This window comes from Rhinolophus ferrumequinum, chromosome 25 (genome assembly GCF_004115265.2).
Source record: "Rhinolophus ferrumequinum isolate MPI-CBG mRhiFer1 chromosome 25, mRhiFer1_v1.p, whole genome shotgun sequence".
Classification (NCBI taxonomy): Eukaryota; Metazoa; Chordata; class Mammalia; order Chiroptera; family Rhinolophidae; genus Rhinolophus; species Rhinolophus ferrumequinum.
In genome coordinates this window covers 14,178,010-14,204,952 of record NC_046308.1, presented here as the reverse complement: position 1 = coordinate 14,204,952, position 26,943 = coordinate 14,178,010, and the positions used below count along the sequence as shown (strand labels likewise).

Below are 26,943 nucleotides of genomic sequence, written 5' to 3'. Positions count from 1 at the left end.
GAAAACGCCTCTTTTACAAGTTCAGCTACAAATTCAGGGAGACAGGAATTCAGGGAAAATCCATGGACTTCAGGAAAGGCTCAAAGTAATTAGAATCGATAGCCTCCATTTAAAATGGCAGTATCGAACCCCCATGTTCATTACAGCATTATTTACAATAGCCAAGACATGGAAGCAACCTGTGTCCATCGATGGATGAATGGATAAAGAAATTGCAATATACATATATATATGTACATGTATATATAAATATAATTTGGCCATAAAAAAGCATATCTTGCCATTTACTACAGAGTGGATGGACTCTGAGGGCATTATGCTAAGTAAATAAGTCAAAGAAAGACAAATACTGATGTATGATCTCACTTATACGGGAACCTAAAAAAAAAAAAAAATAGTAACCAAACTCAGATACAGAGAACAGATTGATTGGTGGTTGGCAGAAGTGGGGGTGGGGTGAGGGTTGGGAAACATTGGGTGAAGGGGGTCAAAAGATATAAAATTCCAGTGATTAAATAAATCCTGTGGATGTAATGTACGGTGACTGTAGTTAATAATATTGTACTGCATATTTGAAAGTTGCTGAGACAGTAGGTCTTAAAAGTTCTCATCACAAGAAAAATTTGAAACTGTAGTGAGGGATGTCAACCACACTTATTGTGGTGATCATTTCACAATACATACAAAAATCAAATCATTGGGTTGTACACATGACACTAATATAATGTTCCATGTTAATTATATGTCCATTTAAAAAAACCTGTGTGAAGGGATAAAAAAACTGCTACAAACTTCCAAAGGCCTTTCTTTTCATTTAAAAAAAAATGTATTTAATTTTTTTATTGTCAGGAAATAGCGAGAGCAGTCTAGATTCTCACATTCGATATTTTTCAGGCCCTACTTATGCTGAAAAATATGGCCATGTAACTGCAAAGTTTTTCTCCACCTGCAACTCCCATGGGGCAATTAAAACTCCATGAACCGCTCTAATTCTTTCTAATCCCTAAGGTAATTTAGAAGCATTATTCTGTCTGCTGATATTCATAATTATACTTATTCAGCCGTGATTAAGAGGCTGCAGTGGGATGATACAACGCCAGCAGTCTTCCTGTCGTTAAATGAAAAGATAGTCCTCCAGTTCAACTGTTGAACTGTCAGTGTTGAGCAAATCAGATATTTTAAAACTCGCAGTATCACAATGTTTGTATTACCCAAGTTTGATCTTTGTGAGTTCCACTGCTACTACCCCTTAAATCCAAATCTCAGACCATGCTTACTTTCTGGACGGACATTTGGTTTATATTTTAGCTGCCCGGGTGTACTGTTATTCAGAAGGGTTTCCTTGAGAGAGCTAGACGTGTCTCTCTGTAGCGCAAACACTTGTTAAGTTCCATAGGAAAAACTGCTACCTGCTGCTTGCACAGTTAATTTTGGGTTTGGGTTTGGCGAGCGGGGAAGCAACAATGGGTCTGGAAAGAAAACGTCCCAACTTGAGTTCTAAATGACTTTATGTTTCAACATTTAACTATGCAGTGTATAAGGAAGATCTTAAGAAGTATCCCAGCTCCATATTTGAGGGAGGTATCATAAACCATTCAATATTTATTTGGAAAGGGTTCAATTTGAAATTTCACTCTGCTTCTCTGGGTGCGTGCAGTTTTTAAACAGCGCTGATTCTGAAGACTGGTTCCTAAAGGAAAGGGGCATGTGTGGTAAATAGGATACAGAAGAGGGATCGGCAAACTTTTTCTGTAAAGGTCCAGATAGTAAATATTTTAGGCTTTGCGGGTCATGTGGCATTTGTTGCAACTACTCACCTCTTAGTGTGAAAGCAGCCACAGACGTATGTAAATAAGCATGGCTGTGTTCCAACAAGTATCAACACTGACATTTGAATATCATATTAACTTTCTCATGTCAATAATAATGTAATATTATAATAGTGTATGGTTATAATATGGTAATATTATAATAACATGAGTATTATAATATATTAATATTAATATAATAACGTTTTTTTTTTTTTTTTTAATCCTTGTGGCAAAAACAGGCAGCTGTCTGGATTTAGCCTGTAGGCCATCGTTTGCTATTCTCTGACCTGGAACCTCAAACCTGTTTTGTTTTTAGAATTTCCTTGACCATTGGCCAAGCTTCTATCATTGGCTTCATGATGAATTTTGCTTTCTCCTTAAGGACCCACTGATCTTACCTAGCACGTTCTCGCTGTTTGACTCTGTGACACATCATGAGGGTCATCAGAAGCAGGTGTAACATGCAAACATCAGGGTTGCTCTTGCAGGAATAATAACAGTGCAGGGGCATATGGGCCATTTTGGAGAATCTGCGCAGGCCAACGCCTGTTCGTGCTCACTGGTTTCTCACCAGTGTGTTCTGGAAGCACCTAGGGGGTGTGTATGCTGTGTGCAATATGCAAAGTAGGAACGACCCTAGAAGTGTTCAGTTAGATCTGTACATATTCCAGTATGATGAGCTAGATCAGTTAATCTGGTGAGACTTTCAAGTTGTTTTCCCCATGGCTTTAGGGAAGGATCCTCGGGTATTAAACTCGTTTACCCTATTGAGAATGTCTTAGAAGATGGCTATACGATAAATATTTTCCAACCTTTCCTACTCATAGGCTTCTAGGTCTTTGGGTCTGAGTTTTTAGTTACATTTTTAAATGTAGGCATTAAAGGACTATACATACAGTCCATCGGGAGTTGGCATGTGGTCCCTTGCTGATGCAGAAAAAGTTGCAAATTGTTGTTATTCAAGATGGTTTTGGTGTCTGTGCCCTGGAGATGGCCTTTTGCTATGTAGGGGCGGGCGGGAGGTGGCTGGAAGCTGTCCGCTAGCTAAGCGAACTGCGGGCTGGATTTCTGGCCTGAACCCAGACGTCTGAGTGCCTCGTAGCTCATAGGGGACCTGACAGGCAATTGTATTATGAAAGCTGACATGCTGAATGGACCGCTTTGGACGATATTCTTTACCTGTCTCTTTGTGTTAAAGTGGGAACAAGCCAAGTAGCAGAGGAGAGAGTCGATGAAGGCGGGAGAGAGATGGCAGGTGGAATAAAATAACCTGGCAGTTTCATGTGTGGAGCTGATGTCGACTGCGTAACAAGAAAGGGTTGCACAGAACAAATCTCTTTTGTTCGCTGTCATCTTTAAATGAGTGTCAAAGTAGGCAGGGGGGCTTTGACCGTTAACCGCACAATTTAGACGGCCTGTTGTGTCCTGTGGGCCCCACCTCCGTGGAGTTTCTCAGATTAGAAAAGAAGGCCCCAGCCCCTTATAAATGGGCCATCTCTTGTTCTTTGTGTCCAGACTACCCAGTGTGAAATCCACAGTGACGTTAAATGTTTTCTAATGAATAATTACTGAAAGGAAATGGAGGACTATATGTGTAATGGATTGTAGCGCATTAAAATGTTTTATTTGGCGCACAAAAATGGTGTCCTTCACAAGCACCAGGATTGTTGCAAAAAGGCCTTTGTGCCAGACCTGTTTCAATGGATTATCTGCAAGCGTTTCCATCCCCAATGGGAATCAAAGGGAGCCTCTGGCCAACAGTTTTTCAAGATGGCAGCCATGAAACACATTTAGTATTTAAAGTTGCGGGGTTTAAAGGAATGTTTGAACTCGGGAGATTTTCTCACTTTCCCCCCTTTTGATTTGGGAGAGTGAAGCAGCTTTCCCCCCACCCCCACCTCTGTTCTGTTCCAGCGGCTGGATGGTCGCCTTTACAAGACTCTTGGAACCCATTTCTTTGAAATAATCAAGAGGTCCCAGGAATGGTGGTTGGCACTTTCTCTTAGCTTAAACTTCATTTTTTAATTTTTTTTTCTGGGTATGTGTGGATTAATATGAGACTGCAGAAAATTTCAAATGTCACCGTGTTGTGAACTTAAGAATTTCCCGGTGGGTTTTTACTAGGGAAACTATTGGGGCTGGAGTGGCTATTCAATCTCACTCTAAGGACTGAGACCCTTGGATTTGTGTGCCAGCTCTAATCGGTTTATGACAAAACTAATGGGAGTTTCTGAACTTCTTGAATCAATGTGGAGATGTCAGTTTCGGAGTTTCAATGCTGTTTTGTTGCCAACTAGATAACTGCCATAGCAAAGGTCTTCTCTCTCTCTCTGGAACTTTATTAAATAACGTTAGGGATCTGGAGACAAGAATAGCTATGGTTTGTTGATCCTTGTAGACTAAACTTTTCTGGAAAGCACAGGTTTCCAAACTCTTAGGTCATCTGCCTTCTGGAGTAGAGGGTAAATGTGTGTGTTGCCTGAAAAAAGTCTCTTTGGTCCTCCTGGAGGGTGTGTGAACTGTCGGTGTTTTTTTCTCCATGGGAATGATCATATTGAAGTATTGCACTAACAACACAAAAAAACAGAGACACATTTCTCATCTGTGAATTAGAGATGTCAAAAGAAGTAGGTCTTGCTTGTAAGACTCTGCCCGAAATTCCTGTTGGTTTTGAAGCTTTATACATTACACGACCACAGGATTCTGTGTTAGAGGAGAAACAGAAACAAAGATCAACCCTTTTGAAAAAGTACAACAGAAAACTGATATATTCTCCTTTCTCACACATGAACAACCCCTATCTACCACGTTGTTCTCTTTTAGTTTATCCTATTTACCCGCTATCTACACAAGTCGAATTTTCCAAATGAAATAGGGACTTCTCAGTAACTTGGCTTCCCCAGCTAAAATTTATAAAGAATAAGTGAAAAATGAAAGTGTGTAGTTCCTCACAGGGATTGCTGTCCCATATTCTTTTCCATGAGAGGAAACATGACAATTATGACGTGATGTTTTTAAAAGACTTTTTATTGTGGGATACAACCCATATACTGAAAAGCACATCAAATAAATGTGCAATTTAATGAGTTGTTACTATAAGCCACACACCCACATAACCACCATTTGGGTCAAGACAGAACATGCTGGCAACCCAGAAACCCCTCGTGTGCCTCTTTCATTCAATTCTCTTCATACCCATTAAAGGTAGTGGATCTTCTATTGGAAAGTAGATTTTTGGATTTTCATGACTTGTTTTTGAATCATTTGCTGAGCATTGGATTTCACAAAGTGGAAGCATCAAGATAATTTTAACCGGCGGAAAGATGAGCATAGTTGCATCTTAACATGTCCCACAAAACGTAACTAGCAAACCCAATGCATCACTGTTTAGATACTATTACTTAGGACAAGATGAAAGCAGGCCCTGTGATTAATCCTGCATCAGTGCAAAGAAAAAAAAAAGGAGTCAAAAAATAGAAAATATGAGATCTGCAGACTGCAAAAGTCAGAACTGAAATGTGGAGCCATAGGATTCATTAATAATCGTCTTTTGGATCGGGGCTGGTGGCTTCCTGTTGCAGTTTGCAAAGAGGAAGCAGACATCCCATGGCATTTTATGGCTCAGTCCCCAGTCTTTGTAATCGGTCAGCAAAAGTGAGAGCTTTTACTTAAAAACTGCGTATGACCAAATAATTCTTGGGGAGCATCAGGGTAAAGTGTGTGAACTTATTTTGTTGAGGTAGGGTAGGGCTCCATGGGCTGTGAGCCTTATTGAGGAGACATAGCCCTGTATTCAATGTATGGCTTTACAATGTGAGCTCTGGTTTGAGTCAAAGATAATCTCTTTTCCCCTGAATTTATAATTTTATTATTTAAAAATTCTGCCCATTAGGTTATGTTTTGTGTCATGGGTTACAAGTCATAGAAGCAACCCTAACTTATTCCAAAAAGGAATGAATGACTTGTTTCTTTCCCTCTGACCTCAGGTGCAGGTAGTGTTCCCCGGCTCACATCACACAGTCATTTTGGTCTTTTAAAGCCTCTCTCCCAATTTGTTTTGCTCCTTTCACGCTCCGCTCCCCACACCCCACTTTTACCTCCCCAATTAGGGACTTTTCTCACCACGGTGCATTTGGTGTGGGTCCTTAAATATGGCTGTATCCATGTGCACCACGTAGCTTTGTTTTGCGCCTGAGTTCATTGCATGTTAGTTAAAAGGCACATTTCTTTTTCCTTCATAATGCATTTAATATCTTTCCATGATGCTGTGAGCGTATTCCCCTGGGTTCATCTCCCATGCTTACTCACTCCCTAGAGAGAGGCACTGAAGTCTCCTCCAAACTGAGCTGTCGGCAACAGCCATTTTCCTTCTTTACTCCACTGCAACCAAAGTCTGAGTCCTCAAGAGAGAAATCTGGAAGTCCGAGCTGTGTCTTCTGTTGTCCTCTTGGCTACAGGAGGTGGGAGTATCTTGTTGGACTGTCTGTCCCGCTTGCGACCTTCCACTGGGGGAGAGACACACCGCCAGGGAAAGTCAGAGGAGGCACGACGGATACTGGGAGAGCAAAGAGAGACACCTAACATTACGATGGGAAAAAAACCCACAATACTTTTGATCAGACTTGGTATCTGACCTGTCTGTGGGGAAAGCAGACAGACACTGAAAACGGGAATGGTGTGCACAGTCCAGGGTCTGCACCTGCCACCCCATGTAACTCTGTCCGTTCCATGTCCCAGGCTAGTCTGGCTCCGTGGTACATGTGCAGACATACTTTGTAATTGACAACGCGCACAGACATATGTATTCTGCTGTTCTCCCTTAAAAGGGAGAAAACATTGCTTGTGTCACCTTCTTAAACATTACATTAATATCTGGATGTATCCTATCTAATAGGTGTAATACATTTGGCTACTGTTGGCAATGTAATGTAAATCCCCACTTTAGATAACACTGCAGAAACACAGATACATGTTTTCATTGTTTGAAATGATTCCTTAGCAGAAATTCTAAGGAAATAGCATTACTGGGCCAAATGGTGTGATTGTTTTAATGATTTTTTTTTTTTTAAACGTATGACTGACAACATTGACTTTCTAAGGGACAATCAAAATATATAATGCCACTTGCCGTGTTTGGGTTTCAATCTCACCTCAGTCTTGCCAGTTTGTGTATTAATCTCTCCCTTACTCGTCCTCTTATGGTAATGACATAGTGCTGTTGTTATTTTCATTTGTATGCGTTTGATTGTTACAGGTGTTGACCATCAAAAGGCAATCTTTGACCAGAATGCCAGGAACTGGCGAGAGCAATGACACAGCTCAACACGGGGCCTGCTTCCTTATTCCAATTTTGTTGCAGAACTGAAAATACTTTCCAGGCATTTGGGGGTATCTAGGTAAAACGGAAGTAGGATCAAGCTTCTACGTAGAAGAACGGCTTTGGGATTTTCTCCTCAGTCCTTTTCTTCCATCTCATACTTTTCCCTTTGGGTACCTGGAGCCTCCCTGGAAGTGGTGGGCTTGGAGCTGGGCTGTTGGAGTCCGGCTGTTGGAGTCCAGCGATTGCTGTGAAAGCTGCCTCCCTCGCTTATCACCTGTGGGGCTTGGAAGTTTTCCCTTTTGAAAAACTGAGGTAACTCCGACCTCACAGGGGCTTTGTGTAGATTAAATGAGATAGTGAGATGATCAACATATAAGTAAGGCCGTGGGCCTGGTGCCAGCACTTGGGGTGCATGTGTGGCCTGTCCGCTACGATAGCTGGGGATGAGATGCTTCAGTGCGCTCTCTCGCCATCCAGACCACACAGGTTACTACCCAGACATGCCTTCCCCAGAGCTTCTCCTGCTTTTCCTTTCAATTCTCTCTCTTTTTTTTTTTTTTGCCAAAACTCCCTAAATCTGTGTCCCGCCACAACCTTAGCCCAAAGCAAAGTGGTCCAGTGGTGAATTTTTAGCCAAGGCTACAGTTTAACCAAGATGGGGAAAGGCTTGGAGAAGTTGGGGGTCTCTTTCCATACCCCTCAGTGCTAACCACATAAGGATCCTTGAAACAGCCGTAGAACTGGCTTGAGACCATTGCAGCTGGGGTTTTATTTTGTGGTTTAAGTAAGATGAACAACCTATTCAAGATTCCAGAATGATTTCCTTGCCACAGAACTGGAAGCTCAGGATGGACGACCAATGTGTGGTTCTCATTCAGATGCAGATAAACCTACTTAGAAATTCAAAGGGATACAGTACAACATTGAGCATTGAAGCTGACATTAAAAAAAAAAACCGCTTGCATTTGCTACATAAGAGGCTAAATTGAGTAGGTAAAGACGGGTAGTTTGGGGTGACAGATGTGGGTTGAATCCCAGCTCTGCCCCTTACTGGCTATTGGAATTTAATCATTTCTTATTGTTATCACTACATCTGTCATTATTTTATTACCTACTATTTCTGGGGGAGGGGCAACTGTTTATTTGGTGCTGTATCTATCGTTGTCTCAGATCCTTATAACAAATCGGTTAAATATGACATGACCTCACTTTATAAAGGGAGAGCTAGAGGATTATATTCTTCAGTTTCAAGGAACAAAAACCCAGACAAGTCAGTTTATTTTGTTTTAGAATCAAAGAAACTCAAAGGGCTCCAAGAAGAGGCAAATAATCCTGGAGTCGTCCACACCACAAAGGAAAAATGCATCAGTCCTTTCTCTGCAGGAAAAAGTCCACAAGAAAGTCAAGAGACAAATGGCAAACTGGGAAAAATAGTCTCAGCGCATGGCAAAGGGATAATTGATTAACTTTACAAGAGGTTGTTCAAATAAAAGGCAAAAATAAGGTGTCTGTTAGAATCCAAGAAAGGATATCAGTGGGCAGATCATAGAGAAAGAAATACAAAAGCCCAATAAATATACACATATAAAAAAATCAAAAATACGCTCCCTCCTGCTTGCAGTTCACAAAATGCTCCCATCTCCATCTCTGTGACTGGTGAGAATTAAGGGTAAAGGGGTCAAACATACAGTGAAGGGAGGAGACCTGTGTGGAGAATACACAATGCAATACATAGATGATGTAGTGTAGAACTGTACACTTGAAACCTGTATGATTTTACTAACCAATGTTGCCCTAGTAGATTTAACAAAACATTGTTAAAAAGACCTGTAACTTGGGGGGAAGCTGCCTTTTCATACCGTTTGTTGGAAGGAAAGTTGAAGCGATCTTTTAGAGGCGTGTTTGCTAAGCTGGCTCTTTAAGTTTTCTTTTGATAAAGCAATTTCTGCATGGCAAATGCTCCCTACTGGTTCTCTGGCAAAAGAAGCTGAGTTTCAAGTAGGAGGCTGGGATGCCCATTACAAATGGTCTGTGACACGAAAAATAACCTATGTATCCATCTGTAGGAATGTCACTCCTCAAGGACAGGGATATTTTTCTGGCTTGTTTGCAGGTGCATTCTAAGCAAAGTGCCCAGAACAGGGGCCGACACATAAAAGGAGCTCAATGAATGCTGGATAATTGAAAGCAATAAGCAATGAGATAGTATGTAGTTATTAAAAAGAATAAGGTCGTTCTTGCTGATAAAAAAGATACCTAGGATATATTGTGAAGTAAGAAAACCCGATGCAGTATGCTGTGTATTAAGTGGTCCTGTCTGTGTAAATGCAAAAATCAAATGCTATATATGCATCCATTTTCAGGATGGATATACACCAAACAGAAGTAACCCTTTGGGGAGAAGGACTGAGGTTTAAAGTGATGAGAGAAACTTTTGCTTATTTCTTTTTGGACTCTTTGCCATTTTAAAATTGTACAGGTATTAGTTATATTAGTTTTTGAAAGCCTCTGTTCCTTCCATCGTCCTTCATGTGCATGCACACACCATGCTGCCAAAAGTATGGCCAGATCTCCTGGGAACCAAAAGGTTATCAGACAGTATCTGTCTGTGTCTTTGTCTCTCTAGCTCGAGGACTGTCAATCGATGTCTTTGCATCCATGTGGGCTAGCTTGGCCAGAAACACTGTGTTCATGACCTTGAAATTCACTTTTCCATGACAAAATGAATCAAGCCTTACGGACTCCCTAATCCAGATTCCCAGGCCCAATCCTGTCTCACCCAGGTCAGGCCTGTTCCCCATCCCAGTTGTGGCCAGGGCAGGGTCATGCCCTGGACCATAAGTGACCGGCTGGACACACCTCTTCAGCAGGAGTGAGAAAGGGGCAGATTCCCTTGGAGCGGGTGTTGATAGGGAGGCAACTTCTGGCACTTGTGCCATGCTGAGGCTCAAAGGGAGCAGTGACATTGGTTAAAGTCACACAGCTACTCGGCAGCGGGGCTGGCCTTTGGACCCATCCAAATCTTCAGACCTTTCCGCAGCCTCCCCTGTCACTTAACTCTGTTTCTACTTTCACAAAGTGGGGAAAAGACCACCTACGTGATGAGTTCTCGTGGTCATTCCATGTATAAACTGTCCAGTTACCATGCCCTGTGCATAGTACAAAGTCAATAAGTAGAAATGGACATTACCTATTTTAGTAGTATATTGTATTGGCAGGAGGAATACATCTGGGTAAACCAACGTTGAATATTTTTAACCTGTGCTTTCTTTCAGACCTATGACTTGAGCTGTAATGCCTCCTTTTCAAATGTTCTAGATAGTTAGTAATCGATGCAAGGTACCGAATTGGAATAAAATTGTAATTCACTCACTTGACAAATTTACGGAGCATGTATTTTGTGGCAACACCTGAGCTAGAAGCTGAGGACACAAGAATGAACAAGATTTACCCTTGAGAGGTTTCTAGAAGGGGTCAGACTAAGATCAAGAAATCAAGTATTTAAAATAACTGTAAATCGTAGAAAGTGCTATAAGAAACAAATAGGGTGCGGGGATATAGAATAATAGGGAGATTTACTCATTGGGAAATTTTGTTTTTGCATAGATAATACAAATACAAGGTACAAAATTCAAAAGCCACAAACAGGTATACAGAAAAATGTAAACTTCCTTTTCCAGAAGCAACCATTGTTGCCAGTTTCTTGGGCATCTTTTCAGGGAGATGTCATGATTTTGTAAGCATATACGTATGTGTATGTATGTATTTTTTCTTAAAAATGGTAGCAATCTATTCAGGAGATTCTGTACCTCTATAGTATTCCATTATGTTGCATGTGCCGTAATTTAATTTACCTGTTCCCTATTAATGGATATTTAGATTTTGTCTATGTGAGAGCCTAGCTATAGGGTAAATATCTAGAAAGGAAATTGCTGCTTCAAAGAATATGTACTTAATTTTAAGTTTATGATATCAAATTTTCATAGTTTCTAAATACACACACCCTCTCACCTGTAATCGCTGCCAGTACTTTTTTGCCACACTCTCACCAAGTGTTCTCAAACTTTACCTATCGAGTTGTCAAAAATAAAAAAATGGTATTTCAATATATTTTAGTAGCTTTTCTCTTTGGAGTGAAGTTGAGTATCTTTTTATGTTTAAAAGACAAATTTTCTGTGAATCGTTGTTTATAGCCTTTGTCTACTTTTGGTGTGTATGTATGTGGGGGAGGGGGTGTTGGACTTTTTTCTTATTGATTTATGGAAGCTCTTTACATATGAAGGAAACTAATCACTAGTCTGGGATGTGAGTTATAAATATTTTTTCCAAAATTGCTGTGTCCTTTGCTTACAATATTTTCTTCTAGGTAGAAATTTTATATGCTTACAGTATTTTCTTCTAGGTAGAAATTTTTTTCTATGTAGTTGAATTGATCAGTTTTTTTGTGGCTTCTGACTTTTGTGTATACTTAGAAACGTATTCTTTGTTTCACTTGTATTTTATTTTAGTCTTCTTTAATAATTTTATTTTTTAATGTTTGAAGTTTTTCTTCATCTGGAATTTATTTTGGTGTAAAGTATGAGGTAAGTGTACAACTTTTAAAAATAGAACTATCCAGTATCCAACACTAATTCTGGAAGTTAGGTTAATAAAGATGTAATTTACATACAGTAAAATTCACCCCTTTAGATGAGCAATTCTGAGTTTTAACAATTGTATAATGGCATTCATTGAATAATTCATTTTCTTACCACAAATTTGAAATGCTTAATTATTTAATTCACCTATATGTTTGGGACAAGCTCTAGCTCCTCTCTTCATTAACACTGACTTGCCTGTCTCTTCATGTGCGAACATACATTGTTGAATAAATGTGGCTTTAGGTTTTAATATCTGCTAAGGCTGGTATTTCTTTCAGAAATTTCCTGGACATTCTTATTTATTTTTCTAAGATGAACTTTAGACTCTATTTAGTACTCAAAAAATCATGGCACATTTTAAATGAGATTTACTTACTTTATAGATGAACTTAGTTGAATTGATATCTTTATGATATTGAATCTTCCTATCCAAGAACATGGTGTTTTTTCCTATTAGTTAAAATCTTTTGTGGTCCTCAGGAGTATATTAAAATTATTTTTATATAGACCTGACACATTTGTTGATAAGATTATTCCTATATTTCATTTCTTTTGTGTTATTTTAAGTAGAGTTCCTTCTTCTATTATATTTTCTAGCTAATTATTTGCTTATGTTAAAGCTATTGATTTCTGATTAGTAACTTTATTTGGCCTGAACTTATATATCATCCATGATTTTTGGTTAACTTTCTTGGATTTTCCAGGTAAGCACTCAGAGACTCTGCATATACTTTTATCTCTTTTTCTCCAACATTTCTAGTTCTGGTTTCTTCCTCTTGCCTAATTGCATTGGCTAGTACCTCCAGAACAATGGTTAATGGGATGATAAAAGATATCCATATCTTGTTCCTGACTTTAATAGGTATGTTTCTATGATTACTATTAAGTATGGTGCTAGCTTTAACATTTTTTTATGATGTTAAATAAGTAGTTATTGTTTTTAATAAATATAATTATCATGAACGAAAGTGGAATTTTATCAAATGCCTTTTCAGTATCTCTGGATATGTGTAATTTTAGACTCTTGATCTATGATATGATTATTCATAGATTTCTAATACTGAATTTCTAGACTAATCTATTTCATTAATAGAATATCTAATACTGACTTCCTGGGATTAAATCCCACTTGGTCATGTTTTACTATTCCTTTTATTTGTCTATTGGATTCAGTTCGCTAATCACTTATTGAAGACTTTAATATTGATGTACTTAAGTGAGGTCTAGTTTTAAAAATTTTTTTTTATAAAATGTTATACCTAGAGAAGAACATGTATAATCTATGTACAACCTAAAGAATATTAAACACCCCTATGCCTCCATCCATTGTGTAGGTGCGTGTTTCCATTTCTGTTCGGTTTATACCTAAGAGTAGAATTGCTGGATCATATATTAATAGTAAGTCTATATTTAACCTTTTGAGGAACTGCCGGACTGTTTTCCAAAGTGGCTGCACCATTTTACATTCCATTTTACATTCAACAGTGTGTGAGGGTTCCAATTTTTCCACTTCCTCATCAGCACTTGCTATTATCTGACATCTTGATTGTAGCCATCCCTGTGAGTATGAAATGGTATCTCCTTGTGGGTTTGACTTGGCATTTTCCTCTTTCATCTCTTTTAATACATACAGATTCACTTGCAGTTTTCTTCAACAAATACTGAAGAAACTGGGTAATTTGTCCTGTAGAGTTTCCCAGTCTGGATTTAGCTAATTGTATGGTACAGCCTTGTTTAATGTGTTTTTCATTCTTTGTTATCCCTTGAATTAGAAGTTAGATCTAGATCTATGCTGTCTAAATACTAGTCACTAGACATCTTTGGCTATTTAAATTTAAATTAATCAATTTGAAAGTTCAGCTTCTCGGTCTCATTCATCATATTTCAAGTGCTCAGAAGTCACTTATGTGGCTAGTGGCTGTTGTATTGGACAATGAAGCTACAGAACACTTATTATCTCAGAAGGTCTTACTGGAATGCTGGCCTAGAATCTTGAATTCATCTTTTTAGGATTTAAATCCTTTGAGATTTTCTTTATGGCTCAGGCTGTGGTCAGTTTTTATAAATGTTCTATGTGCTTTCGAAACAAAATATAGACTCTGCAATTGTTGTGTCAATGTTATACTTGGGTTAGCTAAGAAACCAAAGCTCATTGTGCAGATTCAAGGTCTAGGTTGAGAATACGTAAGATAAGCCTGAGAAAGCTTGGCATCCTGATAAGTAGGCTATAAAAGACCATTAAGGCCATGTCAAAAGGACCCCAGAGCCCATTCAATAGGTCCCCACTCACCAAAAATTGGAATTTGAGCCTCAGTAAGAAAAATTGCCATAAGCAAAACATATCAAATACATTCAAACCCATGAGCTCATAATGATATTTAAAATATCACCTTCGGAGGATGCTATGGAACCAACTCATTATTTTGCAAATGGTCAAATCAAGCATTTATCCTGCCTTTCTTTACAAACTGTACCTCAGGGCAACCAAATCGTTGATAAGCAAAGTTTCTCTTTATAGGAAGGTCCCAGAAAATACATCTCGAAAAGACAGCCAGACTTTATGTGTGTCCTGCTGGAAGTGCAGTACACTGCCTAGGAAGTGTTTGTTTTTGCCAAAACAAGTCAATCCTGTATCTGATCAGGTCTCTAGATCAAACTGCCATTTTTTCAAGAAATTCAGTGGCAGAACATGTTCACCCCATAGGACTGCAATCAACAAATTCCAGAATGGGGGAAATTCTACAGGACAAAATGTCCAATTTCTTCAATAAATTACAAGAACAAAGAAAGGGGTAGGGAACCTGTAGAACAAAAGAGATTTGGGAGACACATCAGCTAAATGCGATGCTGGACCTTGTTTGGGTCCTGATTTGAGCAAGCCAATTGTAAAAAAATATCACATAAGATGATTGATTGGGTATGACAATTACTATTAAGGAAATGGAATTACTATTATGATAATGGTGTTGTGTACATATATTGAAAAGAGTCTTGTCTTTTAGAAGATATTGAAATATTAATAGATAAAATGATATGTTTGTGACTTACCTTGAAAGAATCCAGTGTTGGGAGAAGAGCTGAAATAAGAGACTGTAAGTTGATATTTATTGAAGCTGAGTAATGGGTACATTCGATTTGTTGTGCTTTTGATACTTTTGTGTATGAACATTTTTCATAATAAAAGACTTCACTATGTATATTTACAGGAAAAAAGTGATTTAAAGAAATGCATGAAGTAAAAAAATAGTACTGGTGGTGCACAGATATGATTATAAATGTGAAGGATGTACTCAAATCCTGAAGCTTGGGGAACATGATTCAGGGGATACGTAAGGGTTTGCAAACTCTTCTTTGTCCTGGGGGTCCCCAGACTTGCTCCCACAGGTCCATGGGCAACCAGTGAGACTTTCACCTTTCCTTGAATCAAAAAGGCTCTGCTTTCCTTAATTTTATATAGTTAGTTTTTTTTTTATGATTTCATGGTTGCATTCCTGAATCTAGGAGATTTTGTCAAATCTCTTTGGGCTGCAAGTTGCATAAGGTGCTGGGCTGACCGCAGGGCTCACCCTTGTAAGTACACCACCCTGCCATCTCTAGAAATGAGATTTTAAAAAAGCTCTGTTCATCTCTACACCCTCTACCTGCTGAGCTCTGTACAGTAATATTTGTGGGTGTAGCCCCCGAATGCTATTTCAGACTCCAGCCCACTCCCAGTTTCAGAGAGACTCGTTGACTACTAACCAACAGATTTTTTTGCTTTACTATGTTCTTGTTTCCAATGATCCTATTATTAATACTAATGAGGACGGAAGCAAGTCCCCACTGAGTCTATATTGTGTCTGGCACTATTCAAGTGTTTTCCGTGATTCTGTTCAAACCAGCAACCCTGTGAAGTAGGTACAATTGAGTCCATTTTACAGACATGAAGCAGAGACCGGCCTTGGAGAGATGAAGAGAATTTCCCAAGGTTGTACTGCCAGGAAGAGAGAGAGAGAGGATTTGAACCTGGACAGGCTCAGTTCAAAGTCCTTTGTGTTTAATCACCATGCTATACTGCCTGTCTTAGAAAAATAAAACAAAACTTTAAAACGAGAATTTGGAATCACCAAAATATTGTTTGATCTAAATGCATTGTTTTCATCCTTACCGAGCAGGTGATTGTTTATTCTAGCCCCCGTTGGCTAGTGTAGGGAGACACCTCGTGGCCATTCTGTTTTTTTAAACTTCTTATGGGAAATTTAAAAACATACAAAGTAAACAGAATAGTCTAATAAATCCCTCCCATACCCAGCTTTACCAATTAAACACATTCTGCCGTTCTGTTTTCATTGGTACTTCCATCCACTCTCCATCCCTCCCCACTTAATTATTTTAAGGGTAACTTTTAAAATAAAAATTACCTGCCTCAGAATGCACAAAACCTTAACACTGTATCTTGACAAATAGATACACCCATGTAACTCCCGGCCCTATCCAGTTAGAGAACGTTTCCATCACTCCAAAAATGTCCTTTGCCAGACAATCCCCTCTAACCAGGCAACAATTGTTCTGATTTTCACTGTTGATTCGTTTTGCTTGTCCTAGAATTTCATATAAATGGAATCATACGGCATGCACTCTTTTGTGTCTGAGTTCTTTCACTCTGCATAATGTCTGTGAGAGTCGTCCGTGTCGTTGGGTACACCCGTCATTTCTCTTTTATCGTTGTACCCATTCTATTGTATAGATGGTCCCCTTCCATTCTCCAGTTGATGGAAACTTGGACTGTTTCCAGTTTGGGGCCATTATGAATAAAGGTGATGTAAACCTTCATGTACCAATCTTTTTGTGGGCATATGTTTACATTTCTCTTATGTAAATACTTAGGAATGGAATTGCTGGCTCAAAGGTTAACTTCATTAGACACTGCCAGACCTTCTCCCAAAGTGACCCTATCAGTGTATATTCCTACCAGCAATGTATGAGAGTTCCGTCCGCTCCACATCCTCGCTAATATTTGATGTTGTCAGTCGTTTTTATTCGAACTATTTGGGTGGTATCTCATTGTGGTTTTCATGTGCGTTTCCCTGACTAACGACGTTGAGCACTTTTCTGTGTGCTGCTTGACCCATTTGTCTGTAATATCGTCCTTTGTGAAGTGTCCATTCAAGTCTTTTGCCCCATTTGTATCGGGTTTGACTTTTTATTATGGAGCTGTTGGGTCTTTTATTCTGGATACAAATCCTTTGCAAGTGTATACTTTGTGACTATTTTCTGCCAGCCTGTGGCTTGTCTATTCGTTTTTCTTAACTGTCTTCTGGTAAGAAGTTATATATTGGATGAAGTCTAATTTCCTTTTTTGTTTGTTTAATAATTGTTTCTTCCTGTGTCCTGTCTAAGAAAACTTTGCCTTCCTCTATATTCCCCTGTTTTCTCCTAGTAGCTTGATACATTTTGCATTTACGTGTAGGTCTAAGATCCAGCTCAAGTTCATATATATATGATTTTATATATATAAGTATATATAAATTTTATATATAGAAATCATTATATACAGAGGGTGCCAAACATGTATACACATTTTTAAGAAAGAAAAAAACTGTATTAAAATTGTAATATAATGAATGGTGCTAGCATTCATTTGATTAACACCATTCAATGCAGAAAAGAAAAATCTTTTCAACCAATAGTGCAGGAACAACTAGAGATCCATAATAAAAAATTTCGTTTCAACCCCTATCTAATTCATGTATATACATATATGTGTGTGTGTGTGATACATTCATATACATAATAAACATATGTTAACATTATTATAACATATAATATATTATTAAAATATATTTGAATATATATGTAAAATCAAATATATATGAGATAGGGGTTGAAATGAAATGAAAACTTTCCCTATGGATATCTAAGTATTCCTGTACTCTTGGTTGAAAAGATATTCCTTTTCTGTACTGAATTGTTTTCGTACCTTTGTCAAAAATCAATTGACACACAGTGTTGACTTACAGTGAGGGAGTGTGAGTCCTCTAGCTTTGCTTTCCTTTTTTCAAGGTTGTTTCCACTATTCTAGGACCTTTGCACATCCCTGTATGCCAGTTGTCAATTTATCGTTTTTCAGATCAAAGCTCGCTCTTTATTACCTGCACTTTGGTAATGAAGTGTTTTCCTTAAGCATTTCTCCTTGAAGAGAGCATGATGTTAATCTTTGTCAGCAGAGGGCGCTGGAGGGACATTGCACTAGCAGGAGGAGGTTTCTCTTCCTGGCTCCCTTTGCTATGTCTTACTTTTTCTTGCTTTTCAGCTGCACAGTCAGCTGCACAGTGGTATGCGGGTGGGATATGCGCTAACTGTGTGCCCAGAGCACAGAGTCTTTCGGTGACCTCTTAGCCCCGTCCGGAGTCTGATGACCACATCGCAGGCCTCCCGGTACAGACATGACACACTACAGGCCTCTAGCTACAGCTGCACTCCCACTCCCTCTGCACACCCTCCAGCCTCAGTTTGCCTGAGCCCTGGGGAGCCATTTCCTGTGACTCTCCTGACTCAAACGGTGTAGCACCACATCTGAATCCCTTTGCTTCCCTGTGCCCAGGACGGGTGTTCTGATGCCTGGGACTGTGGACCAGCTCTGGCCCTGGTAACCCAGTGAGATTCTCTACCATCCATTCGGCTGCAACCACACCTTCTTCAGGGAGGTCTGAAGTCCAGCCTTGAGGAGGGGACCCTCCAACTTGGTCCTTCATTGAATACCCTTCTATAACAAGAATTTCTCTTTCTGACCAAACTATTCATCGTTTGTCTAGGAATTACATAGTGAGTTTAGGCAACTAACATTCACTGAATACATTTGATGGTCAGGAAAGCATGCTGTGGGGCCAGGCTTTCTAGGTTTATATCCTGGTTCTGCCTTTTGGCATGTCTTAGGCATATTTTATAACCGCTCTGTCCTCAGTTTCCTCATCTGTAAAATGGGCATGATAATAGTATTTACTTCAAAGGGTCAGAATGAGGATTAAAGGAGATAATACATATCAAGCATTTAAAGTAGTGCCTAACCCAGGAAATATTCAGTTCCTGTTAGCTGCTGCTGTGACTAGTTTTTGCTTTTATCATCATCCTCTTGTATCCCTCACTGGATGTAAACTCTTAATGAAGACAGCATCTTTTAATCTCGGCTCTCTACTGACCCCAGGGCTTAGCACCTTGTTATTTATTTCCACATTAGATGTGCAATAGAAATTACTGAATAAATGAGCTGCTGAGGCATATTCTGTTTCCTGCAGAAAGAAGAGGTGAGGAGAAAGCACATCCGTCTGCACATGGAAAGTACGCTGACTGCCCGGGACAAGGTCGGGGTGCAGGATTTTGTGCTGTTGGATGCATACACCAGCGAATCTGCTTTTTTGGACAATCTTCGCAAGCGTTTCAGCCAGAACCTCATCTATGTAATGTAACCCATTTTTCATCTGTATTCCTACAGTGGTGGTTCCCTCCCTGCCTTCACAGCTTTTATGATTCTGAACAATATCACTCAATAAAGAGAGGTGTGGAGGTACCACCATCAGATGCACTTTGATCCTTTGAGTTAAGGCCTTTATGGTTGCCAGTGACAGAGACCCAGCTTAAACTGGCCTACTAAGCCCCAAAGGGGAATCCATCAACCTAGGTAACTTTAGGGTCTATGATAGATCTAGAGTCTCAAGGGATGTCTTGAGGACTCTTCATCCATCTCGAGGGCTCTTTCCCACCTCTCTGCTTGCTTTGGCATCAGTTTCCTGTGACTTGTTGTTGAAATCTACATGTTGAAATCAAGGTTCCCAGAAGACATAAGCAAGGTGCTTCTTAGAGCACATATTTTTTTATATACAAATTTATTTTACATATAGAATTTATATATAAGTTGATTTTATGCATAAACAAAGGAGAAATAGCACTATATGGAGAAGTGTAAGTGGGATGATAGGATCACCATGTGTAAACTAAATGTTTTCAATTTGAACAGATAAATTTCAGAAACTACATTCTACCCTGGAAGTTTTCTACTGATGGAAGCGCTGCAGAATTTTAGTGAAAATACTCTTCCCTGTTTTGGTTCTCTGCTTGACTTGGTCCTAGAGACTGGAAACGATAGTTGGAATGATTTTAGCATAATTTAATGTAGGCTCGAATACCTCCAGTAGTCAAGACCTTGATATGAAAAGCAACAACAAACAACTCAGGATCTGAAAGCACCAGATGTGTGTTCAAAGAGGCCAAATATTTCTGTTTTTCTATATTAGCTTAGAGCTTTGTTTATTCTCAATGGTATGCCAAGAAGTTTTATATTAGTAGTTATATTACAAATATAAGTACTTCAAAAACGTGAATATTAATAGAATCCACTGTTGAAATCAAGGAAATTAATTACCAGTAGTAGGAGTGTTTGCCCAGTGTTAGATGGCTAATACGTATACTCGCCCTGCTTTTACCTAATGGCCAGAGAGAGCTTTGTGAAACATAAATCAGTATGGTGTTCTCCCCTTAAAGCCATCTATTTTGCACAAAATTCAGGGTAGGTATTTCATTTCAATAGGGAATGGTATCTCCACCATCCATTACATTTGGAATAAAACCCCAATTAACACCCTGTGTGATCTGAACTCACTCCCTCTCTGGCATCCTCTTTTAGCATTTCCCATTCTCTCTTCCCTCACTGGCCTTCAGTGCAGCCAGCCTGCCACACTTGTTCCCTCAGCCTGAAATGCCCTTTCTGCTAACTTTTTTCATGACTGGCTCTTTATCTTTCAAGTCTCAGCTCAGATGTCACCTCCTTAAAGAAACCTTTCCTAAGCCCACTAGCTAAGGTGACCTTCTTTAGTCAGCTGTTCTCTTCTTACCTTATTTATACCTTAACACTATTTGAAGCAGGCTCAATCCCTTGGTGGTTTGTCCTCCCCTGCCCCCATGTAAGTTCTATGGGAGTAGAGGGCTCACCTGTCTTATTTATCGTGTTATGTTCCCAGCACTGAATGAACGCATGGGGCGCATAGCATGTTAACGGTCTTTGGCTGTAGCTATTTGCACCTCGGAATTCCTTACTAGTGCTTTGGTCCATTCCTCTAGACATATATTGGCACCCTCCTTGTGTCGGTGAATCCATACCAGGAGCTTGGAATCTACACCCTGAGCCAGATGGAACTTTATGAAAAGGTCAATTTCTTTGAACTGCCACCACATCTGTAAGTAACACTCATCAGGGCATCAATGGATGTATTTTTCGATTTCCTTTCTCTCTCTCTTTTTTCCCTCCCTCTCTCACTCCTTTCAATCCACCCTTGCGCCGTTCATTCATCCATCTATCCATCCACCCATCCATCCACTCATCATCCATCCATCCATCCAACCAAATCCTTGATACATCCTCATTAAATTTTGTATCTCATTTAAACTGTTGCCTTCTTGTGAAATAAATCTGTCAACACAGTAGAAAACATCAGTAGGTCATTGTCGAAATCTCAGCTTAAATATGAAGAAAGGTGCAATCATTTGTAACTGCTGAGAAACCTGGGTATGGTTAGAGAGGTGTCTTCTCTAGGAAGTGGGTTACTACTACCGTTCCATCTACTGGTGCCTGAGTATCATGGCAGTGAAGGAGAATGCCCATTGGTAGAAACTTACTAGGGCTGCAGATCCCAAAGTCAAGCAATTTCCTGGGTAATTTCCATGTGATCTGGGGCTTTGCTGAACTTCCCAGTTCTCCTTCTTGTTGGATTTCTGGGCTTATATTTAGGTTCTCCCTCCATTTTTCTTGGCAACTCTATTCACCTCTCGAGGCATTTGGAAACCTTTCTGCATTGCTACCACCAGCAATTTCTGAAATAACCAACTTTCAAACTGCCACGTGCAAAGATTATATTCTTGGGAGACCTTCATGCTTTGGTTTTTGATCTCAGAGATAAAGCCCTTATGACCTCTTTAGGACAAGAGCTATCACAGAGGTTTAAAATCTTTGTGGTTTCCTGTCTCTATACTCTTAATACTCTAGATTTTGAGGGAAAGAGAAAATGTGAGATCTTATTATATCTATTGAATTACTTACTATTCAGACAAGATATTATTACCACCTGTAATGAATAGGACATCTCTTGGGGACGTAATTTAATTTCTGACTTATTCTTATCAGAAATGTTGATAGATTTTTTTAAAAATTGTTAAATGAAAAATTATTTTCATTACTGCTCAAATTCTTCGTTTTATCTCTTGTGTTCTTTGAGCTTTGGTTTCTAGTACACTTTGTGTGTGGTCAGCCAGTGGGTTGTGGTAGGGGTTTGATCTCTCTCTGAGCTCACTGCATTTATACCACAGTCCAGATGTGGCTTCCTGGGGACAGGATACTTTGCTTTTCTGCTCTGGTGGGCGTCAGAGCCAAGGAAGTAGCGTTATAGCCACTTCCCACTCTTTCCGTTTCTGTCCCCCTTCTTCTCCAGCTACGCCATAGCTGATAACGCTTATCGCATGATGTGCTCTGAGCTAAATAACCACCTCATCCTCATTTCTGGAGAGAGTGGGGCAGGGAAAACGGAAGCCTCCAAGAAAATTCTCCAGTATTTTGCAATGATCTGCCCAATGACCGACTCACTACAAATAGCCCGTGACAGACTGCTGCTCTCCAACCCAGTGCTGGAGGTAAGCGATCTTTGAGGACCTATAAAGGGGAGTTCCAGGAAGGTCACTAAGTAAGAAGACTCCTGAGTCAAAATGGGTAGGTCACTGTCCGGGAGTTACGAAGAGGGATCGATCCGCCCATCCAGCAGGCATCGATGCTAATCCCAGGGCAGCCATGCACCAGCACGCTTCAGCAAATCACTTCATATCCCGGAGTCTGTTTTTCCATCTGTGGAATGGGTCTATTCATAGTACCTACCTCTTAAAAAGTGTTGAGGATTAAACGAGATGAATGCATAAAAAGCACGCAGCAGAATTAGTAAGCATTAAAATAACGCTTGATTACTTATTAATATTTAGCATTACAATTATTAATTAATTTTATTTATTTTAATGATTATTTCTACTCTTGCAACTCACTGACTTGCTGGATTCTGAACAAGTTATTTTTCTCCGTATCTTCATTGTCCTTTGTGTAAAAAATGTTTATGGTTGAAGGAATTTTCCTGATGGACTTTTGAGCTGAACAATTTACCTCTTTGACATAAGAAGGGGTCTGGTGATGGGGGCCATCAACTGTGCCTTCTAGAACAGCAAGGGCCTAGGATCCTAAATACCTCGCTTTGGGTCATTTTAAATCTATTCCTAGATTGGAATCCAGGGAGAAGATATTCTTGCGGTCCAACCCCAGTATTTGGCATCAGATCCTCCATAGTTAGTGAGTCCTTCTTAGAAGATAAAGTATGGCTTTCGTCACTGACCTCCCCTCCCTCCACTGTGTTCACCATATGCGTGGCATTTTGGGTCGGGCATTTGATGAGCATAGTGAGCTTCAATGACAGTGAATGACAACTTGGTTCAGTGTCTCCCCTCCTTTTATCCCAAGGCTTTTGGAAATGCCAAAACGTGCCGGAATGACAACTCCAGCCGATTTGGAAAATACATGGACATACAGTTTGACTTTCAGGTACGTTGAAGTTCCCGTTACTGGTTCATGGGGACCCCTTAACTTGCCAGCGACAGACACCCAACCCAAGGCACCTTAAGGGAGGAAGGGCATTTGTTGACTCAAATAACTGAAAAATCCAGGATTAGTACTACTTTTAGGAAATGCGAATAAAGACCACAAGGAGACACCATGCTATACCTTCTAGATGGGCAGAAATTAAGAAGTCTGATCATACCAGGTGCTGACAAAGATGTGGATCATTAGGAACTATTACACATTGGTGGGGGTGGGTGGGTACATCGGTACGACCCATTTGGAAAACAGTATGTTGTCTTGTGAACTTGAAATCTAAGATGGAGACGTTCCACTCCTGGAGATTTTCCTACAGATGTGCAAGCATGCCTAGAATATCACTGTTCATGATGGTAAAAGGACTGGAGACAGCCAACACATCTGGAGAGAACTGAATGTCCATCTGCAGGAGACTGGCTGGTTAAATGGTGGGGTGTTCCCACAATGAGGGGTTGTATGGCAGTGAGAGCAAATGAATGACAGCTACCCGTAACATGGACAGGTCTTGGGAACGTGTACGGTGTTAGTGTGAGGCTCTTGCTTATAAAGCTTGAAAACATTCACAAGCAAACAACAACATATTATTTAGGCATACATAATTATATGGCACGGGTCAGCAAACTTTTTGGCCAGATAGTAAATATTTTAGGATTCGTGGGCCATACAGACTCTGTCCCAACTACTCAACTCCGCTGTAGCATGAAAGTAGCCAGAGACAATAATGAATAAGTGTGGTTGTGTTGTGCCCAGAATTTAAATGGGGCCAATGCAAGTGGGAAGGGTAGACAAAGTGCTCAAGGGCAGGTAATTCCGAGTGACAAAAGTGACACTTAGACTGGAGAGTATCCAGCTGAACATTGAGTGTAGTGATGAGGACAGACTGGCTCAGGGTTTCCCAGAGACTGGTTGCACGGACGTCTGGAGGTGTGTGCATAGATTTTGGGAGGGCGGGGGAGGGGAGGAAGAAAGAAATCACTATGTATATTTTTAAACTTTTTTTTTTTTTTTTAGGAAATGTTCTTTATTATATTCACAGGAATTTGATTTCAATTCTTTTTATTATTATTTTTATTATTTCAGGTGTACAAAACAATATAATAGTTAGACATTTATCATTTCTATCCCTCATACAGTGATAACCCCCCTCCCTAAACTTTTTATTGCAATTCAACACACATCTTAGAAAGGATACAAATCATTTACACAACTCAGTGAATTTTTACATATGTCTCTGTGTAACCACCACTCGGGTCAATATATAAGAATGTCTAGCACCTAGAAGATTCTCCCCTCCTTCTCTGACAAGATCCCTCTTCCCAAAGATTACCACTATTCTGACTTCTACAGTCACAGATTAATTTTGCTGGTTCTTGAACTTCATATGAATGGAATTTTACAACATGTTACATTTTTGTGACTGGCTTCAACATATTTATGAGAGTCATTCATGTCATTACATGTATGAGCAGTTCATTTTTTGATTGACTTTGTCAACATTTATCTTCCTGTTGGTGGACATTTGTGCTTCCAGTTTGGGGCTATTGCAAATAGTGTTCTCAACATCTTTGTACACGTCTTTTACTAGATACACACATTCACTTATGTTGGGCATATACCCGGAAGTGGCATTGCTGGGTTCTCACCAGCCATGTGACGATAATTAATGACAGTTCCAGACATATCACACCTTGTCAACATTTGGTATGTCAGTCCTTTGACCCTGATGTAGGCAAAAATCTTTTCACACAGAGCCCAGGAAACACTAATCACAGAAGAGTGATAGATCAGACTTCATTCAAATTTAGCATTTTTGTTCCTCAGGAGACACCAGTAAGAGAGTGGCTTGGTAATTGTTGTCATTGCTGCATTTTTATTTTTTATTTTTTTTGGTCTTGTTTCAAAGGGCATTCCCGTAGGCGGGCATATCATCAGTTACCTAATAGAAAAGTCTCGTGTCGTCTATCACAACCAGGGTGAGCGGAATTTCCACATCTTCTACCAGCTGCTAGAGGGTGGTGAAGAGGAGCTCCTCGCTTACCTGGGACTGGAGCGAGACCCCCGTCTGTATAAATACCTCTCACAGGTTGGAAGAGCCAGCGCCTGGCTCTGGTGGCCTTTTGGAGGGAGGGATCAGTGGTGTTTGAGGGGAACTCTGTGGGGTGTCCAGGAACTTTCTCATTACCAAGCTGGAGGTATCTTACCAACTGGTTTCTTGACACTTATCAAAACCCCTCCTTTTATGCCTGGCAGGTATATCAACTTGGTAAAGTCACCAACATCTAGGGGAGTGGTTCTCAGCCCTGGCTGAAATTAGAATCACCTGAGGAGCTTTTAAAATTTATAAATACCTGGGCTCTACCCTCCAGAGATTCAGATTTAATTGGTCTAGAATGAAACCTGAACATCTGCGTTGTTATAAACACTTCCCTGTGATCGTCAAGGTAATTAAATGAATCCCCGGATGATTCTAATACACAGCGAGGTGAGAACTGCTGGTCTAGGTGTGATAGAAACTCACTGTCCATCTGTGTCTATAACTTATGCTACTTTATGGAAGGAAAACTGACTGGGTGGTGAACACACAATGCAATATATAGATGATGTATTATAGAAATGTACACTTGAAACCTGTATAATTTTACTAACCAATGTCACCCCAATACATTTAATAATAATAATTTTTTTAAAAAACCTAGTTTGGAAAAGGCTTTTTGCACCTTCCTGCCTTCCGTTCTGAGAACTGTTAGCTGCAAAATGAACATACTCCCTTACAAAAATCATTTAGGCTATTCCTATAAGTACGCCTGAGATTTAGTATTGTGAAATTGACTTTCAGAATTTAACTTCCCAGCACTAATTTTTCTGCAGCCAGCACTGGGGTTATAGAATGCCCAGACTACATGTATAGCATCTCTCAGTACTTGATGTCACTAGCACCTTTTTGACCCAAGATTTTTCTCCTCTCACTGGGTCTGACTTCGAACAGAGGTCACTGAAAGAGTGCAAGAGGAAACATAATGGAAAAGAGAACACGGTCTTATAAAGTGAATCTTGTAAAACAAGGATCAACATTTCATAGTTAGTCATGAAAAAACACACCAAAATAGACATGACTGAAATTTATCTTGAAAAATGAAGCTAAATAATGAAGATAAATCTCATAACCTCGTTTAATATTTAACACACTTTGTACTGAGTCTTAGAACAAACGATAAATCAAATTTGATTTTTTTTTCCTTTTTGAGGACCTAATTTTTCCAGCAAAGCCAGACAGTAGCATCACATTTGTCTTTTCAAGGCATGATCAGGAAGGATCAATATGTAAAAACATCTGAGGGCTTCATCTATTTTCCCAAGGGCTTCTCCCACCCTTTGATAATTAAATCATTTTCTTTTGGAATGTATCATCTCTTCAGCCTTGTAAATTTTTTCTGCCCAGGTGAATTTGGCCAGATCCTCATGCCACAATGGCTCTGTTCAAGAATTTGGATTCTTTTGATTGATTTCATGATCTCT

At 39.6% G+C, this 26,943-nt stretch overlaps 1 protein-coding gene across 1 annotated transcript in view; it reads left to right on the top strand.

Annotated features, from left to right (window-relative positions):
- The window catches only part of MYO1H (myosin IH), a 71,747-nt gene that overhangs the window by 6,045 nt on the left and 38,759 nt on the right, over nucleotides 1-26,943 (top strand). Inside the window, exons 2-6 of the mRNA XM_033098051.1 lie at nucleotides 19,046-19,207; nucleotides 20,865-20,980; nucleotides 22,229-22,427; nucleotides 23,293-23,373; nucleotides 25,331-25,510. Coding sequence (XP_032953942.1) covers nucleotides 19,046-19,207; nucleotides 20,865-20,980; nucleotides 22,229-22,427; nucleotides 23,293-23,373; nucleotides 25,331-25,510 — 738 coding nt within the window. The remainder of the gene's footprint in view (nucleotides 1-19,045; nucleotides 19,208-20,864; nucleotides 20,981-22,228; nucleotides 22,428-23,292; nucleotides 23,374-25,330; nucleotides 25,511-26,943) is intronic.